This window comes from Amia ocellicauda, chromosome 8 (genome assembly GCF_036373705.1).
Source record: "Amia ocellicauda isolate fAmiCal2 chromosome 8, fAmiCal2.hap1, whole genome shotgun sequence".
NCBI lineage: Eukaryota > Metazoa > Chordata > Actinopteri > Amiiformes > Amiidae > Amia > Amia ocellicauda.
This window is the reverse complement of record NC_089857.1, coordinates 34,716,517-34,737,607: the sequence shown is the minus strand read 5'-3', so window position 1 is coordinate 34,737,607 and position 21,091 is coordinate 34,716,517. Positions and strand designations below refer to the sequence as shown.

Below are 21,091 nucleotides of genomic sequence, written 5' to 3'. Positions count from 1 at the left end.
TCAGTAGAAAACAAAATAATTCTCAATAGGTATTTGTTTCCATTTCAATTTCAGGAGTATCCCAAGACACTGGCACAATACACTCAACTGCTGAATAATTTCTTAGGATATATCTAAAATGAATGAAGCAACTATTTTATTTATTGAAGGTTTTCAATCATGACTAAATGTTGTTTAATTCAGATCTGTCTTGTAAAACCCCACAACATATAACCTACAAGACTGGCAATTACATCCATTTTTTTAGAATACTGCTAACAGGAATAGTAGAATAATAATTAAAAAAAAAAAAACGTATATTATTTATGTATATAAAGTTTTGAGATGCAAAATGTAAATAACATCAATCCAGAAAGCCTACATAAGCAGAACTATAAAGCAGGCTAATCACAAAAAATAAACACAAAACTTTTTCAATACAATATGACCAAAACTGTCCTTAAGCAACACAATGAGAACCTTGGAGAACTGAATATATCATTGCCAACAAAAATAAAACCTACCCAGACGCATTATTAAACATCAGTTCTGGTAACATGCTAGATAAGTGCCGTAATGGATTATAACACCCTGTACGCTCTGGAGAAACGCACTATTCCCAGTCTACCAAGAAAATAAAATCTTTATCCAAACCTCCTCTGCATTCTGATAATCTACTTGGTACATCCAGAAGTTTTCCATCGTGACTTTGGACCCGTTTACACAAGGGTCTAATCTCCACAAACCTTTGGCAGCAACTGAGTATCCTGGTGAATAAGTAGTTCTCCCGTGTCACAGCGTGTTCAGAATCTATAATGAAACTGGGGATGGGAGAAGGGCTTCTATTACCACCATCGCAACAGTAGGCTTGGGTTAACCTCTTCTCTGCTGGGCTTCGGCACTGTGCCCACATCCACACTGTGCACGAGTCAGAGCCGCGTACTCAGTCTAAGCTGCTGTGTGCCTGGGCAGCTGATACAAATTGTGCTGCCTATGTACTGACAAATACACATTCCCTAGGTGCAGTGTGGAATAATAATGTGTCTCTTCCCAAACCCATCATCTGTATGCTAACCCTTTTCACTTTTGAAATTCTGCTTTAATAGACAAAGCGAGCACACACTCAGTGTTCACAGACTGCGTCATGTTCTGTGTCAGTTGTCCTTCAATTTACTCCTTTTCTGATGCATTACATTTATCCGACTTTCCATCCATTTGTCGCACGAGTGGGTTAAGTTCATTTTGAGGAGTTCCAGTGTGCTACATCGAACGTTTCTGACCTACTTCTCAGGGGTTGGACAGTGTATACTGCGCTCTGGCAGATTGCACAGTTTACTTATAAAGTAAAAACTTAATGGATGGTATAGAAGTCTGCACTTGATTCAACACATAATTTGAGAGTCTATCAAAGTGTGGCTACATAGAAAAGAGCTAAAGGACACAGTAGTCAGTCAACCACTCAGCTTTAATAAAGGTTCTCACTATATATTGTTTAAGAAAATACATAATTACTAATGTTCACCTATACCACAAGCTAGGCCCTCATTTAACCTACGGAATTTACTTTAAAATCACTAGATATTACTCCTACTTTCTGATACAAAATCAACATTTCATATCCATGATGTATAACTGTATTGCTGGTAGAAATTGTGTAATTGAACTCAATAAGTAGGGCAGTAATGTAATGGATTCTGAGTATACAGTGCACTCAGAAGAAATACGTGTTTCTCCTTTTGTTATGTGAGCTCTCCTTAATTATTTAGAGCAGATCTTTTTGTGCATCTTACTTACACTAAATAATACATGTTGTGAAAAAAAAAAAAAAAAAACTTCAGATAAACGGCACAGAAAGAGGCACGAAGACGAGGGGAAAATGACTCCACACCGAACCAAATTTTCACTGACAGTGACAAACAGCAGTGGGTGATAACGTGTGATCAGGAGTCAATTGAATGTAATGTGCTTTTTAAATTGATCACTAAATAAAACCACTGGGGTTTTGGAGGATGTCAGGGAAGCACAGAAAGCCAGTGCCGATGTGTTAACTCTCTGCAATTCCCCATATATATTTTAACCAACAGCTTTCTTTTTTTTTGTATTGTTTAAGGTCTCATTAAATATAATGAAACAATTATTTACGTTTTCCTTTCCCTGTGTTTTTGGGTCTAGGGAAGCATGCAAATTCTAATATATTATAATCTACACATTAAGTAAAATCTATAATAAAAATGATGATTCAAAAATATATACCTTCTGGAGCCAACTAGGGGGTTATTTCCTATTTTTACTATACACCTTTAATTGTTTTTAAGTTTCCCCAATAAACTGTACATTGCTTTTGGTCTATGTTGTGAAATAAACAAATTATCTGACTCTTGTTATCTTGCTAGTGTTTCTGAATGCCAATGGATTCTCTAGGCTCTCTAACTAAAGCAACATAAAACAAAACAAGTATGCCATTCGGCCTCCTGATCAGGTTGAATATGAAGCAATTCCTGTGAGCAACATGTGCTGTGTAATGGACATGGTGTGATAAAACCCCAAAGAAAACAAAGTTCTATGTCTGGGTTCAGTCTCCTTCAGGTCACTTTTGCTGATCAGCGAAGACCGATTCCTATTGAGAACAAAAAAACTGCATATTTCGACATTATTACACCCACAAGATAAACATGCTGTCCAGCACTCTCTGGAGAATGTGCAGAGGGTGGCGGTTGCAGTTTCAACACAGAGCACCACGCTTCACAACAAAGATATTAATCACCATGACAGTAGTAGCAGGAAACAAAAAAAAACCTTCCCTGGGGACATTAATAGAGACACATCCTAAAAAGACAGAGAGGGAAGAATAACAGGGTTAGCTGTGCACCAGCATTTGTTTATCTTATTATTTTTTCTGAACCGTTGAAAGCAGTTACTGTAGAGGTTTATCGTGGAGACAACATGGTGCCCGACTGTCATGCAGAAACAGGGTCTTTGTCTCCGTGTTAAATAACGATTTCAAATCTATGCTGCAGCGATCACAGAGGGGAACTTGACAGAGTGTGATTGGAGCCTTTTATTTATCTATAAACTGTACCGGGGGATAAATCAAAAACAAACAGAACACGCTAATTGAAGAGCAACGCAGAGCAACTGAAAAATGACTGCCCTACCTGAGTGTATGCTGCATCCGAGGCAAGATATGTTTGTAGCCTAATATAAAACTAATTACCGTGATTAATCCTGAAATCAGACACAGATCTTTTGTGATAATTTAATTGCTGTCGTGACCTTTTATAGGCAGTGAAACAATGCACAAAATGCACTGTTGTAAATTTGAATATTGCCTTTTACAAAGGGATGTAAACATAATCATTTGTAAAATTCCTGTGTGGAGATATTTACTGATTGTTTTTGAAGCTAAAGAATTAGAACTATACAAAGGTGGGACTTCTTTACACACATGTTGTTTGTGCATGGCATACATTATTACGTTTTTTCCAGAAATGCATTCTGAACTTCCTCTCAACCACACAACTCACTTCCACATATTAAGCTGAATCGGCCCCTCTTGTTCATCACCCTTATGATCTGATACTCTTGCTTTAAGCAGAATAGTACCAATGACAATGACAGTGTCTATGTGTGACTACTCAAAATAATGATGAAACCTGACACTGCATAGCCATGGTGCAATTTTGTAAGCAAATATCTTTTCTTTTTGTTTTTTTAGAAAACCAGAATTGGACACAGATACAACTCTTCAGGTAGTCCTGTATGGAGCTACAGTGTCTTTCTGAAAACATACATCAGTGACATCGGTGTTAAATTCATTAGCAAGAAAAATAGCATCAGTTCTTGCAAAGATAGTAACATTATATTGTTAAAGGTTTAAACATCAAAAATGTTTTTAAAAAGTGTTTGTTTTAATGCCCTGTTTATGGACGGTCAACCACCTTCTATATAGGTTCTGTATGGTTCATTTTCTAAGCACTAAGCAAACTCTTGGGGATGTGGTTCAGTTTGGCAGGACTGTAATTGAGCGCAATGTCAGACAAACAACAAGGACCGGAACATTGAATCCTAAGATTTCCAATAGTTATGGTTTAAAATTGTTTTCTTCTTCAAAAACATAAACAGTTCCTATTATTGGCACAAAACACTTCTATGGTTTAGTAGTCTTAGTCCTCGGTCTTATTTTTTAAGAATTTCCTTGCGTCTGTTAGCAATTTCCACATTATCAGTTACTGAAATACCTCCTTCTAGTGGTGAACATTAGATCTTTATATACTGCAGCTTAAACAATACCCCCAACAATTATAAAAGACATTTGAACTGAATTATTTTCATAGTGGCATTTTCACAAGCCCTGACTTATGTTTGGTAATTTACTTGATATTATAGAGATTTTAATGGATAATGTTTGTGTAATTATACACCAGTATCCAGCAAACAACATTACACAATCTTACCAGTGTCTCTGTTTTAAGTCTCTATTTAAATTAGTGTAAGAATGCAACTTTTATGACAGTCACTGACATTGCTTTAGCACTTCCCTGCATCAAATCTCTAAAGAAAAAATAAAAGCCTTGTCCTGACATTGGGAACTCAAAAATGCAGATATCGTTACAGGGAAGCACGGCACTTGGACAGAAAGAGACTCAGACGTGCACTGATGTGTCTCCTGGTGTCAGATGGCAGTTACTCTGGAAACCAAGTGTCCTTCTTTAAAAAGCACACTGACTGAACCATTAAGAACAAAACAGAGGCTTTTAAGTAAGCCAGTTTCAAAGCAATATGTTCTTTGCACGTTACTCGGGACAAAAGCAGCTGGAAGCCTGAGGTTCTCTCCTAATACACTAAACACAGGGCTGTGCTCTTCATGACAGTCTGGTGCCGTAACACTGTGCATACCTATTCTACCAGCCCTTCTATTCTAATGAGCATGGGGAAGGTGGGGGCAGAGTAACTCAGAATCCTAGATAGGCAGACTGCTATGGGCTAACTAACGTGACATTTAAAGTGGGATGTTTAATTTATTATTTATTGATATACATATTGTATGTGTTGGAGGAGGGGGAGGGGGAGGGGCGAGTGCGTTGGGTGATTTTCTATCTAAGACGACATCGCATTTGAATGGTTATATGTAAACACGAAACCCCAGAGAAATGTAAGGGTCTGTTAACACCCAAATATTAATAATCTAGCTGTCAGCTTGTGTGGTGTAATACTGAACAACGAGTAACACATGGAATTGAATAATTTAATAAGTCTACGGCACTCATTTAAAGTGAATATCTCATTTCTGATTACATTTGAGAAAGGGGAGGTAAATGTGCTCATTGCAATGACTATATATTGAACTCAACTTAAATAAAAAAATAAAAAAGCCTGGCATCAGTTAGTTTATGTATCAGTTCTGTATATTATTATTTGTTTTAATTGTTCTGATCCTTTGTAAGCCTCTCATCTTCCACAGAGAAATAGTTCAGTGTCTTTGCTGAATATAGTATTACTCTATTTAGGACAAGGAAGATATTCTGTGGCACACAGAAGTCAAGCCAATGGTTGAAGCCTATATTTACATCTCCAAACAAGATATATGCTTATTTCAGATTTGAGAATCACATGAATTTTCAGTATTACATTAAAACTGTCAGTGAAAACCTATTACAGTATATCAGTAAAATAACAATAAGGCAATACCTATCCATAAAGCTATACACCCATCTTAATATAACTCATTATCAAACATCACTCCTACTATCGTGATTTTCAGAGAAAAAAAGACATCCTTTCCATTAATTTATTATTCAGATGTACAGAAAAAGAAACTGAGAAATACTTATAGTCTTATAGTCAAACTTCTCTATTTCATTTGTGTTACTGATGAGTAATGAACTGGACTGTTCCTTCTTGTTTCATCTATCATATTTTTGAACTTTGTATTGCTCTTATGTTTTGTAAGTTGACATGGATAAGGGCGTCTGCCAAGAAATAAATAATAAAAATAAATAAATAATAGGTGTAAATCAATCATTCTTGGTGCCCCACAGCATGTTACTGAGTAAAAATATAAATAAATAAATAAATGTTCTTAAAATAATTAACAGTTTCCTTTCCCTAACCCCCTCCGAAAGAGCTGGATTATTGGTGCTCTCTTATCAGCTTTACTGATTTCCTTAATTTCAGTATCTGAAAAAAGTACTTGACATATTCAGCTAACATACTTACCGTCTAATTTTAATAAATCAATCACTAAGGGTATTCCTTTACAGTTCTGCAAAATAAGAACTGTGGTTAATATGGCAATTAGAATCAGGGTTAGTTATCATGGCTACAAATGTATATATATTTTTTTTTAATTGACTTCAGTTGCGTTTTTTTAATGCCACATATTTCTAAATTGGATTATGAAATCACTTACTGGAAATGATTCATATTAACCTATTCAGCTATATTATATACTTATATTTAGCAAACTAGTCATGTATTCATTCCAAAATTCCAAAACATCAATCAACAATCAAGATGTGTTTAAGCTAGGCCTAGAAATATTTTACTGGATACATTGTAAGTGTTGATTGCAGCTTTTTGTTTTCTTTGTTTTTCCGGTACATGGCTTGATAACCTATTCCATCTCTGAACCCAACTCTGTTCCACAGAAATATCATATTGTTTATGTGAATGACACCTGTTTGTGCTTCTAAAAATCCTTAACGCAGAATCTGTATGCTTCCGATATAAAGTACCTAGTTACATTATGTAAAAGGAAATCTTGAAAAGGTTCAACATGCACAGCAATCTTGCCTGTACAAACCATTTCAGCCTTCTCTCTCAGTCTATATCAGTATACTGTCAATGGCAGGGGGACAACTCCATTTGTACACTTCTGTTACATTACATTTCCAGAATATGAATAAGCCCTTCAGGCTCCGATAAGCAAAACCATTCTATTACACAAATAGTTTTCATTTTCAACTGACAGGCAATTTATTTTAGAAGCTGGTAATGATTGGAAAAAATGTGTGTGTGTGCGTGCATGTGTGTGTGTGTGTGTGTGTGTGTGTGTGTGCGTGTGCGTGTGCATGTGTGTGCATGTGTGTGAGTACTTGTTTCCTGTTAATGTGTTGTTATTATTTTTTTAAATGTTCAGATTTTACATATTTTTTGATTGTTTTGCAAAATGACAAGCTAAATGTTTTCTAGACAGACAATTAACACACTGCAGTATATTAGTTAATGTAATTCAAAAAAATAAATGCTGTATCATTCATAAAAATAATTAGCCTTGCATAATAGTGTTTTACATAAGAAGTTAAAAATGATTGCCTCCGGTCTTCTTCAGTAATTAAGCGAAAGACACGGCCTGTTTTAATTATCTTAAGTAAGCAAAAAAAGTGGGTCTCCCCCCAACCTGGAGTTTAAAATTGATTTCTGAAACAAATCAAAATGATAGACTTATTAAAAGGATACCAGTATGAAAGAGCACACTGTTAATGGACCACCATTACACAGGAGACTAAATCATACTTACATCGCCACCTAGAGGCCTCTGGAGGTCACAATCTCTGGTCGGACTGATGTCTTGCCTCATCACCCAGATGGGCTCTTTGGGCTCGTCAGGAGTGTAGGGGGAGCGGATGGTCCTTGTCTTCACTTCTTCAATGGCTTCTTTAATGTCTTTGATGGCCAGTGAGATGGCATCCCGTTTCTCCTTGTTGTGCCTCTGTATGGGCTGTTCCCCAGTCGGGCTGGTGGCAGATGGTCTCGGGGGGGTGTCCCCTTCCTCTCCACGTGGCTTGCCCTCCTCTTCCTCTCCCTGCTCCTGCGCATTCTGCTCTGACTCCGGCTGCTCCTCAGAAGCAGCCTGATCGAGGCTCTGGGAGCTCATACTCTGTTTGACCTCGGCTACAATCTGATCGATGTCCTCCTCCTGGTCATAGCTGTCCATCCGCGGGTAGGGGGCAAACTCCGCCTCCTTTTCGGGGCTGTCGGACTCGCCGTCGGATCGTTCATCGTAGTGGTGCAGCCGAGCACCAAGGGCTTCCTGCCGGTAGCTTTCCCGGTCAAAGAGGCGGAAGCCAGGCCTGCTGTTCTCAGGCTGCTCTCCCTCAGGAGGGGGGGTGTCCCCAATCTCCTCATAAACATGTTCCTGCAGCCCGTAGTCAGCGTAGGGCTCAGAGTAAGGCTCGTCCTCCGTCTCTCCTACTTCGCCCGGCTCACCTCCGCTGCCATGGAAGAGCCGGTGGGTGTAGACATAACCAGAGTAAGTGGTGTTCATGGCCTCCCCGTCCTGGTTGAGCGGTCGGACGTGTGGCAGCGGCTCCCGGGGAGGAGGAGGCGGTTGTGGGGGGGGTTGGACTGCTCCCCCATGCTGCTCTGCTTCTGCACTCTCCGTGTACTCCTCCGCCTCGGGCCGGTAGTGAACTGCATAAGTGTTCTCGTCCTCCACCGCCTCCCCTCCGGATGTAGCCTCCGGGTCAGGCTCCGGGGCCATGACGGCGTCGCCCTCGGCTCGGTCGGTGTGGTTGTGGAAGCCACTCTCGGTGCTGGCAGAGCGGGCCAAGACAGAGCCGCCCTGATCCTCCTCAGGGTCTTCCCCCTCTGCCTGGGTGTGGGGTTCAGGCTGTGGCGGCGGCGGCGGGGGCGAGGGTGGGGGCTGGGGAGGCTGCTGCTGTTGCTGCTGCAGCTCTGCCTCCTCGCTCTCTCTTTGCTGCTGTTGCCGTCTCTGTCTCTGCTGCTGGGCTCTGGCCCGGGCCTCACTGTCAGCCTGTCTGCGGTAGCGTGTGACCGCCGCTCTGGGGAGGGGCTGCTGCGGCTGCTGCTCCGACTCGGCCTCCTCCTGGGCCTTTCGCTGCCCTCGTGCTCGGCTCCCTCCTCCTGAGGCATCGTACCTGCGGTAGCGGGTGGCGGGGGGATGCTGCGGGTGCTGGTGGGGCTCCCCGGTGTCCTGGCTGTTGTGGTTGTTGTGCTGCTGCCGTAGCCGGGGGCGCTGGGCGAGGGGCAGGGCAGCGGCAGCATGCTGCTCCTCCTCCACCTCTGGCCGCTCCAGGTCCGCCTCCACAGCCTCGTTCAGCCCCGCACCACTGCTGCCAGGCTCCTCCTCCAGATCCGCCTCCTCTAGGTGGTTCATGGCTGGCTCGGGGACTGTGGCTGCTCTACACTGAACACATGGCCGCTCTTCCTCCAGGGGACACGATGCACAAGGCACAGGCTGCAGGAAGAGACAGAACAGAGATAACAATATTTAAAAAGGTTTCATTCCTTGTCTGTGTGGAGTTTGCATGTTCTCCCCATGTCCAGTTTTCTCCGGGCACCCCGGTTTCCTCCCACCGACATGCGGGTTAGGTTGATTGGTCTCCTGTGTGTGTCTGTGTGTGTTGCCCAGCGATGATCTGGTGTCCCAACAGGGGTATAATTCCTGCCTTGCGCCCTATGCCTTCCGAGATCACCTGTGGCTTCCCCGCGACCCTCACCAGGTTAAGTGGTTTCGGATGGAAGGATAGATGGATGATGGATGGTTTAATTCCTGCAGAAAACACTGTTTCTCTGTTATCAGATCTATTTAACATACAGACCTGGAAACAGTTTAAACCTAATATAGACTTGATCATCAAAACAACCTCAGCTGCCCACAAAGGATTACATTCTCTTCCATCTATGCTGGGTCTTAAGTGTGGCTCCTACTATCAACTGACATCTTTCGCAAAGGAAAACAGAATGCACAAAGTGTTAAGGCATCTAAAAAGTGCGTGATGTGTAATAATCAGGATGAATGTTTAATTACATTTATTAAATGACTATTCAGTTTAAATTAGAATATTACTCCACACTGAAATAATAATGCGGAGAACTGAGAATTGAATCTGCTTTTACTTCCAGGTTGTCTTGTGTCATTGAGAAGATCACCCCAGATCAACACTGACACCTAGTGGTGACATTTTACTTCTACATCTCAGGAGGTACATTATGTGGCAACCTTATTCTGCTTACTATTACTGGAATGCTCTGCATAGAAAACAATAGCTGGCAAGACAATCCATTTCCCTAAGCCTTTCCTGAATTCGACTGCATGCCCCTGAAGATTAACTTAAAGTTTTGTCCCATTTTCTATAGTCATTTGTAATGGGAATTTTTGTCAGTCAGTTTTAGTAGAACAGACATTGCTTTAGCCAGCAGGTAGAAACTTTGAGAACATGGAGACCAAGCATCTGAATAACCTGACGACAGAGAGCACTACTGTGCTGTCTGATTTGAGAAATCAATCCATCCATAAAGTTCACGGTCATTAAAAACAAAACAAAACAAAAAACAGGACAATCTCTGAAATCAACACTGGTTATCTTTTCTCCCCAAGAATATGCCATTTTCAAGATAAAAGAAAAAGTCAGATTAAATGGGACAGTGTGTGTTGGGAGAGGGGGTTGGGGGAGGGTTACTGCCTGTGGAAGAACCCACATCATATGTGACACATTCATTACCAGTTAGCGAATCCATCAGGACACATTTTATCACAGTTCCTACATGCACAATGTCAACATCAGAGGCTTGAAAAACTGCCATTTTCTTTTATTTTTTCCTGGCAATTTTTTTGAACAGCACTTTGAAGGAGGAATGTAATGTAATTTTGCATCTTGTATAAAAAACTGGGCAGAGAAGAACATGGTTGCTGAAAACCTTCTCAACACCACATGCAGCCCCTTGCCAGAAGCCTGACTAGTTTTTAAAGTTGCGACTTGGTGGCAACATTTACAAAAGTGAAATGCTCTTCTAGAAAGTGCATTACATGGAATGCTGGCTCATGACTTTTTGAGGATGGAAAAACTCAGTTACTGGGTTCATCGGACAGTCTGCCAAGCTCGAGATCACTAAGCTTTTTCAATTTCCCTCAGGTAATACCTCCTTCTTCCCAGTCACATAATTGTAATCTCAACTACATTTTGAAAGAACAGCAGTAAAAGTACGACTTTCAATAATGATGAAAAATATTTTTTTTTTTTTACCAGAAACATTTGTTTTGATGAAAAACAATACAGCACAAACTGAACATATTTCTAGAGTAAATAATCAGGATACTATTCACACAGCCTATGCAAAGTATTATACTGGCACTGTAATGGTTCAGTTCAATTTCTAACTCTATGTAAATTGGGTATGCACAGTTTATCACAAACACTCAAATCGACTGCAGTAGGACTAGTATTTCATATGAGCTGAATATATGGCAGAGATCCATGGAAGGAGGCCCTCCTGATGTTGCAAAATAAAATAAATAAAAAAACTGAGGACTACTAGGTAATTATATAAGCCCCCTATTTCATGGATTATATTTATTTAAATAATTGAAAATAAATAAATAAATAACACACAGCTAAGAAGCAATAATCCTAATTCAATACAGCACTACCCCCTTGGGCTTCTTGATCACATGGTTTCATTTCAAATTGATAAAAAGCTTCCTGATTTAACTTTATAAGTGTCTCACTTAAGAGGAATCAAACCATTAATACCAAATAAAGGCAACCATCGACACCAACCGCTTTAAAGGGACTAGTGATCTTGTAGAAAGGCAAATATTTAATAAAGAATATATATCTAAAGCCGTCCTTTCCAGGCGTTCAAATGCTACCATGCATGATTCATTAAGCAGACTGATTTCGCTGGTGGGATTCCAAAATACGCTTAATTTTTTACATTGAAAATAATAATAATAAAAAAACACCTAGAGAAATGTGGTTGCAGGCGCAGCTCAACTACAGATTTAAGGAAAAAACTAATTTTAAGGTTGCATATGTGAAGGAGAAAAGAAGGAGGCAAAAAGCCTGTTTAATTGCGTTGACCTGCAGGGCACAGAGGAACAGATGACTAGGAGGAGGGGAAGAACTGAGTATGTAAGGGGGTGAATAGTGTGGGGATGGATGCGCTCGTAAAAGGTTAAGGATGATGGCAAAGGACAAAAAATACCATTAGTCTTCATGGTATCTTTCTGTTCCAACATTAACCTCTTTCTAACTCAAAAAGAACGGTCAAATGCCTGTTTGTCTATAGGAAATACCAGCCTGTGACCAAACTGAGAATGTCAATCTCATTGCAGATTGAATAAGGCTGTAATGATGAAAACTTAGAAACATGTAACTTTCTCATTCCTTTTTTCCATTTCAACCTATGAAATATCGAGCCCTCTGCCAGAAAACCAAATAATGGGTCCTGCAAGGCACATAACAGTGCCAAAGTGCATTACAATATTGATCAATAAAGCCAAGAAACTGCCTCCAGAAATATCATGGAGGATATACATGTTGTGGAGAATGACTCACTTTTTCAATAAACAAACAGTTTGATGAGGGATTAGAGTAAAAAAATCTGATTAGTTTGATGGAAGTGCTTTATCCAAAATTAGGCTCCTTTGGGTCCATAGGCGGACTACCCATCGGTCAATTCATGGAAATGTCAGAAGGGCCGGCCAATTTTTTAGTTCGGTGGGCCACACATCTCCAACAACCCACAAACACATATACGACCTTCAATGAGCAGCCTACTTTTGCGAGAGATGATATTTGATTATATAATTAAAGACTTCATTTTCAAGAAGGCTGTGTTTAATTATGCAGTGACCCAAGACACAGCACCCAGACTCACGGTACAGGACACAGGTACAGGTGAAAAACTCAACAAGAACAAAGACCAACAGGCCTACGGGGGAGAGAGCCGTTAAGAAGCCTGCTGTGCTGAGCCAAGATTACTGCGTTTTTATGCTCCTCGGCCTCTCTCCTCTGCAGGCGACTCCAGGGCTGTTGGACTCCAGAGAAAGGTTTTCCAGAAGGGAAGAAGGTGAGCCCCTCCAGACACTCTGCAATCTTTTTAAACTCTCTCCGTGGGGATCCTCTAAAATATTCTCTCTCAACAACAGCAAGGACAAATTAACACTGATGAAACTAGACCACAGAGGATTTCGCCACTGACAGGATAATGTCTAGAGAAAAATATGTTAGGGGCCAGTCATTGGCTCATAGGATTTTTTTGGGGGGGGGTTTCCTTTATCTTCAAATGTTTCTGAACAATATAGATGTACTGGTTTTATAGGCACAGCTGACATCGGTTTCTTCATTTTGTTGATCTGCTTCTGCTGGCCTTTACAGCAAAGGTTTCTCATTAAAATATCATAACATTTCAGTGGATTTAAGGTCAAATGACTGGGGAGACAAGGACATTCATTTCAGCGCCTGTTGTTCTGCTTTCTTCCTTGTAATTTAGACTTAGTCTGGCTGTGTATGGTCATTATCTTGATGTTAACCCTACGCATACTAGTTTCCTTCCTGCAGGTATTTCAAGAGGTTTTTATTTTAACATTTACTATTCATTACTGAAATAATAGTCATCCTTAAAAGGTATAACCTTTAAGCATTACTGAACCTCAAACAAATTTTAATCCTCATATACGGTTTCCTCTGGCAGCTGAAAATACAACCTTGTTTTATGATATTCAAGTGGGCATAATAGCTTTATTCTATGTTCTTTTGACCAGTTTTGAAGATTTAGTGTCCATTGTAGGCATTGAGGATATAGTATCTCTCTGACTCTCTCTCCCTCTCTTAGTAAACACAACTGCAAATATATAGTCCATTAAATGGAATGTAAGCTTTGATGCTTGCACTCTACAGGTGCTATACAATTTTGTAACCTGTTTTCATAAGATACCTCCTCCTGTTTGTAAGAACTGGTTGGCATTCTTTAAATGGCTTTTGTCTCTCTTCATCGTTATTTAAACCATTAATACACTGATGCAACTGTTGTAGGTGGTATACTAGCATTAAAGAATGCCTCAAGACAAAATAAATAAACACTACATTTAATTAAAGGAATCTACTATTTAAAAAGACACTGTGATACATCTTTCTTTCCTGCAGACCCATGCGTAATATATTATTATATTCCTCTGCTGTTCTAATTTCATTCCAGAGTTGGCATATGTCAGACTTACTTTAGGCAGACATGGAGGTTGATGTCAAATTAAGGAAGTCAGAGATACTTGAAAGTGGAGGATACAATTATTGCTGTCTTCATAAATCTTCATTAAAGGTGTCCAAAGGGACTTTCAATAGGTCAAGTAACAGAAACCCGAATCATCTGTATAAGATATTGTGCAATTTGTTGTTAAGTACTTCAATGCATATATGCTGTCCCTGTCTTTGTAGACTCCTTTTCGCTTAGTGTGATAAGAGTTCTTTGTCAACAAGGATTTCTCGCAGTTTTATTTTAGTATGCACAAAGCCCTAGATATATTTCAATAAGCCTATCATCTCAGTTGTTTTTCTAATATGTTGGGTTGCCAAGATTAAAAAAGAACAACCAAAACAAAACAAAATGAAGCGGAGAGACAAAAGTACTATAAGAAGGTGTTATAGACACAGATACCTAAATATGTTTATATCTATCTATTTACTAGTGAAGACAGAGAACAGAGTCTCAAAATAATGTTTACTGTTCCTCCTTAATTACATCCACATGGACACCCATTTCAAGTGAAAAGCAAACGTTCAGATAAGAGAAGCGGTAAAAGCTTTTTTTTTTATTCTTTATTTAATTTTGTATTATTTTATATACAAACAATCAGGTAAAAATAAAATTTAAGTTGAAGTTACAAGGGCCTCTAAATTCCTTTGCCAAGTTTGTATTGTCATAGTTGGGAAATGGTACAGTGCATGTAGGACTAAGAAGAAAATATGAAAGAGACCTTATAAGAGATGACCATGGGATCTGTTCCTCTGTTTTCCAGGATCAATGTCACCTCCCTCAATTTCAAGAATGACTACCATTCAAGCAAGGATGATGAAAACAGTTGGCTGTATCGAGACTACCGCCATTCTCTTAGCATGGCCATAGTTTGCATATGGTCAGTATTTGTTTTATGACAAACTCAATTGTTTTTAAGATTATGGGCCTAAATGTATGACACACTTGCACTGGCACTGCAGTCTAATGGAAGAACGTGCTAAAATAATAATGTTCATACAAGATGGGGCAACAATGCAGCTCTCAACACCAGAGACATTTCTATTTGTATATATTTTTCAAACAAAGCATTCAAATGTGGTTGATTGTTTTAACTTACTATTATTCTTTACAAATTCATTGCTAAAACATGTGCTGTACAAAGCATTTATAAATGACTGCCAGTCATAAACTGATGGGCTACTCCAAATGATTAAGTATTCAAAACCAGACTATTACTCAGGAAATTGTCATAAAAATAAAGCAGTCAAACAAGACCACAAATGAATGTTTTTTCCCCCCAGTTTTAATCAACAGCTGAAGCTGTCTGGACTGATCCTATGGGGAGCAAATTTACTCAATTCCACTAATCATTGGAAACACACCAGCAGTGTGCTGGCAGTTTCATTTGAAGACACGTCTCCCAAACAGTGTCCTCCTGACCCCCGAGTCGGGTACGGAATGAAACACAGCACAGATACAAAGCAGATCAGTCATCAAGCTACCAAAGACCATTCTGATGTTCAACCACTGAGATATGTCTCCCTAATGACACAGCCCAGCATTCCTTACAGTCACACACAAGCGGCATGTGCAAGACAGTATAGCTGCGGTGCCATGAAACACTGACTTAATAAAGCTGGTACTGAACAGCTCAGTGCAGAAATGTAATAAGCCTGCTGCTGAAAAACAGCACACAGCCCATCAGAGCTAAATTAATTTGCACTTCTCGTTGTGCGACAACGTGAGGTCAAACAGACCTGTAAATAAAGAGCCAGCCTTCTGCAGCGGAATGACAGGAGCTCACCAGCATTAATTAGCACGTCCAGCTGTGCCGCTCTTCGGAGAATACAAACCGCATGCACAAAGTGATAGCTTTAACCTTGATGTGTGCCTGTGCACCCCCCACCCAAAATAAAACACAGTTCAATCAAAACCCATCCTGTGCCAAATGACCCATTACTGCAGAGGGGGCCAATTAGGCACTGTATATTAATGATATCAATATTCAAATGAATCTGTTAAATGTATTTCTGTGAATCATGGCTGGCGGTTCCCTTAATTCACAAATGATGAATAAGACTCAGTGCAGTGCAGCACAGGAAGAAAACCAAAATTAAGGTACAGTACGAATGCAGTACAACAATAGGCATATTATGAATGGAAAATTGGTGTATTTATTATTCTTTTGCTACTGTTTCAATATATGAAGATATTTTTTAAGTAGGCAAGAAACATAAGGTAGTACTAGTACGCGTATTGTTATTTTGTTTTCCCCTATGCTCCCTTTCCCTTGGCCCTTGACTGTGACCTAATATATTGTCTGCACTTGGCTTTTACAATCTAGGACGTAACACCTCATATATTGTATACACTTGTGAAAATTGGAATTTGTAAAATGTTTTATGCCTTGAATTGCACTGTATTTATGAACTTTGTTTTGCGCTCATATTTTGTAAGTCACCTGGATAAGGGCGTCTGCTAAGAAATAAATAAATAAATAAATAAATAAAATAAGGAGGCAAACATAAGATGTTGAACAGTCATTGAGCCCAGTTCAGCTATAGTAACTTCAGAGAGATTTTGGAAAAACATACATAAAATCAAATGCTAATAGACATTACATAAACAAACAAACAAATAATTTTCCAGTACATACATCATATACTATTAATTTATATGAAAATGTATTAACCATAAATAAAAAACATAGGTCACTTTACACCGATCAGTCATAACATTATGACCACTGACAGGTGAAGTGAATAACACTGATAATCTCGTTATCATGGCCCTGTCAGTGGGTGGGATATATTAGGCAGCAAGTGAACATTTTGTCCTCAAAGTTGATGTGTTAGAAGCAGGAAAAATGGGCAAGCGTAAGGATCTGAGCAACTTTGACAAGGGCCAAATTGTGATGGCTAGACGACTGGGTCAGAGTATCTCCAAAACTGCTGATCTTGTGGGGTGTTCCCAGTCTGCAGTGGTCAGTACCTATCAAAAGTGGTGCAAGGAAGGAAAAGTGGTGAACCGGCGACAGGGTCATGGGCGGCCAAGGCTCATTGATGCACGTGGGGAGCGAAGGCTGGCCCCTGTGGTCCGATCCAACAGACGAGCTACTGTAGCTCAAATTGCTGAAAACGTTAATGCTGGTTCTGATAGAAAGGTGTCAGAACACACAGTGCATCGCAGTTTGTTGCGTATGGGGCTGCGTATCTGCAGACCAGTCAGGGTGCCCATGCTGACCCCTGTTCACTGCCGAAAGCGCCTACAATGGGCACGTGAGCATCAGAACTGGACCATGGATACCACAGGACACCTTCAGAGGTCTAGTGGAGTCCATGCCTCGACAGGTCAGGGCTGTTTTGGCGACAAAAGGGGGACCTACACAATATTATGCAGGTTGTCATAATGTTATGGCTGATGGTTATGGTGTATATTATCATTTTACTGGAAACTGATTTTTTTTTTTTTTTTTAACACAATAACTCCCCACTTATTTGGATTTACCCAGAAAGTATCCCAAACAGTTGCAATTATATTTTTCAGTCTTCTGTCCAGTTCATCCGTAGACATTTCATGGGTCAGCCAACCCACAAATCCAGTCCAGTTTCCAAACCGGTTGACTCCATAATGATATCAGACAAGTGTTTGCTATAATTAAAAGTAAAACAAGTGCTCTACAACAATTACTCCTAAATCATTAAAAAGAGCACCAAGGTACACACGTCTAGCTGTGAACTCCCCAAGACCAGTCTTAATACAGTTGTTGACTGTGGTATTACTATTTGCGATTATCAAATTGTTCAAAATTGAAAATTCAGCTATCTGAAACATTAAGGCTCACACATTCAACCCAGTCATTTTTCTGTATTTAACAGTATAATAATGGCTACTTCACATGGAGAATATTTAAATTTTGTTGTTTTTTAAAGAAATACAAGTCACTGGTTAATTCAGCTGGTGGCTCTATGTGTGCTGGCAATTCACTAGAACAGTGGACTCTGGGCAAGGACCTGCAATTAAACATCTACACAGTGTATTTCCAGTGAAATGAGTGAATGAATAATACCCATAATCCCTGTGAATGTGAGTGGCTCACCTTTTTTTAAAGGTACAAGGGCAATAAAGAACCAGCTTCTGGAACAGTATAATTATTTGCCAAGTGAATAATCCATCTGTAAAATTATTACTCTTACTTTGTTCACATTTCCAGCATTATTCCCTTCCCCCCATGCATTTGTAATTCCAATAAGGTATAGAAGCATTTTAGAATAAAAAAGTATGGCATACCATTTTGTTTGTCGACTGATCCTATATAAATTTGTCTCTGAATTTGCTTGGCTGGGGCTTTTAGCATCTGAACCTCACTCAGCTAGGGGCTAATCAAATTTGCCCTAGCATTTACTTCACATGTAATACACAGGGCTGTATAGAACACTGCACTAATTATATTATAGACAAATAGTACTGAAAGGAAAATTAAGCCAAAGGTCAAGGATATCATTTTGCCTCTTTGATCTTCCAACAAGTGGTGAACACTAATGCACTTTTCTGCTTGTTTTTGTTATGCTCAGCTGATATAGTTATACATACAATCTGACCTTTTAGCAAATGTCTGACTTTTAGGCATTTCACAAGGACAAACATGATTAGATACTATACACTGTCAGATGATAAAACGTATTTATTCATTTAACTTGTTTTCTGATATGAAATATGAGGTCATTGTACATGGACTGGAGAATACTGGTACACTGGTTTATCCTGATTTCATGCAGATTATAGCATTTTTAATACTCATGAACTGTCATATATTACATACATGCTCAATCCCATTAGGAACATTTATTTTTATGTGACAGTGATATATAATAACCATCTGGCTCTCATAAAGACAGAGAGAGAGGAAGATTATTCTTACTTCTTAATACAAATAACATTTGAATAGCCAATAATTACTTGGAATTCCATGACATCTTATTTCAAGAAATCCCATAAAGTTTTTTGTAATGAATATTTAGGAAGAAATAAATCTTACTCTATAAAGCTTACATTGGAAGTCAACCACACAGAAAATTACAAATGTTATTCTGCTTGAACAGGATTAGTTAATTCCCATTAGTAACTATGAAAAATGATTTAGCCAGTCCTTAGTAATTATTTAAATTATCTTGAGTACAACAGACGTGGATATTCAGAATATTTGAATTATGCTTTTATTAGAAAATACAAACCTCAGGACAAACCTTTCACTGAGAAACTCCCAGAATAAAGAGGCAATCACGGAAATAAAAAAACAATGCATTTCCCTTTTATGTGAGAGCAAAAAAGTTGAAATTCACAGAATCAATGGTGCATTGTACATTGTGATGGTATCTGTTATTAATTGACTGATTGTTGTATTGTCCAGTAATGTTTTTATGTGTTTGAATATGCATGGTGTTTTAATGTTTTTAATGCTTTTTTTTTTTTATTGCCAACTGTTTGCAAAATAAATTGCCTTTTCAGGAAATTAAAGATTTTTGGATTTGGATTTGGCCGTTTAATTTATTTTCAAAATGCTGCCCGTTTCTTACAATGCCGTGCTGCCAAACCTGCCTCTGTGTGTAAATCTGAGTTGGTGTATAATGGACAGAGTCATGGAGTTTACTGTTATTGCTGTGATAAATATTGGGGAGGAAAGGGCCTAGATGAATGAATGCAATGAAAAAAGCATGGAAGTCAAATGCAGTGCTATAGTTTCTGTGTCCCTGGAACTCTTGGAGAGCAGAATATGTGTCGCACACACATATCCTTGAATACCCCTGAATCAAGGTCTCCATTCAAGCATGCTGAGCAGCTTCTGTAGAAGAGACGAGTCCCTCAGAGAGGCTAATATCTAATGTAACAACCTAGATTAAGCCTCCACGATGAACAACATGCTTTGCCATTCCCTGTTACTGTTATATGAGGACACAAGAAATGTTATGAACCAAAAAAAGGCCACTCTGCCCCTCAAGGCTCATTTGTTCCCAAACTATCAGGCTCTCAAGTAGCGCTTTTCTTTCCTTTAGGTATAAGCACTGTCAAGAATTATGGTGTCTAAGAAAATATATATTTTTAGTGAGAAATGTATGATTATAATTTGTTTTAATTATTTAAAAACAAAACGTTGAACAAAAATAAGGGTGAAGATGGATTAAGCAATTTGGTACCTCCATGAGCATCCCGTATAACATAATTCTAATGCAAGGGGATTAAATTAGCCGTTTATTTAATTAGTCTGCTCCAGATTTTACCACAGCTGTGTTAGTTTTTTCTTCAGATTGGTTACAGAAGAAGCACATGGATGCACTGATCACAGCTGTTGTGCAAGACTTTCTAAAGGGTACATTTTCGGTCTCTTTATCCACCAATGGAAGAAGATTAATGTTCTTTTGATACTACTAATATACAGTTGGCATATACACACACACACAGACAATTGCCTCTACAGTGGTCTAGGTTGTTTTATTAGTCTGTATAATGGTATCTACTCTAATACAATTATACGAAAAATGAATTGTTCACACTTACAAAGGCAAGTATTTTGACTATACATGTTAAACCTAATTTAAATGTATACACATGGCTTGCTTTGGCACCTGGCAGTTAGCATTAGCAGGTTATTACAAAATATATTTGTCATTTCAGTTTTTTTCTGCTTTGTTAATAATGAAATGTTTTACAATTCGGTTTCTTTTTGTTAGTCTTGTTGTGGCTTTTCTTGTTCTCTTTTTTGTTGGTTAAAGGCTCATAACTCTCGATAAGTACGTACCTTTGTGCGGCTGTAAAATGTACAAATGAAATGCATAATGCAAGGATCTATATCTGTATTCACTCTACTACAGAGTGGATCCCCTTGTCCTTTTGTTCAAGGGCAGTTAAACCTTAGCTCAAGGATGAAAACAGGTTTCAAGTCCTACACACATCTATCATAATCATCCCAGTCCTAATGCTGCTGACTAAGTTCCCACTCCACTGACTTGGAACACAGCAAAGATCTATGAATGTAAAAGTGCCAAATATGGAGGAGGTACTAAACACACTATTTCATGAGCAAATGTAATAAAATAACCTCTGGTGCTGCTTTGAATAAAGCAAATCAATAATC

At 39.0% G+C, this 21,091-nt stretch overlaps 1 protein-coding gene across 3 annotated transcripts in view; it reads right to left on the bottom strand.

Annotated features, from left to right (window-relative positions):
* apba1a (amyloid beta (A4) precursor protein-binding, family A, member 1a) overlaps window positions 1–21,091 on the bottom strand; it is a 72,583-nt gene that overhangs the window by 16,613 nt on the left and 34,879 nt on the right. For all 3 annotated transcript variants that reach the window (XM_066711182.1, XM_066711179.1, XM_066711180.1), the window contains exon 3: window positions 7,499–9,178. In XM_066711182.1, the coding sequence (XP_066567279.1) occupies window positions 7,499–9,097 (1,599 nt within the window). In that variant the 5' untranslated portion in view covers window positions 9,098–9,178. The remainder of the gene's footprint in view (window positions 1–7,498; window positions 9,179–21,091) is intronic.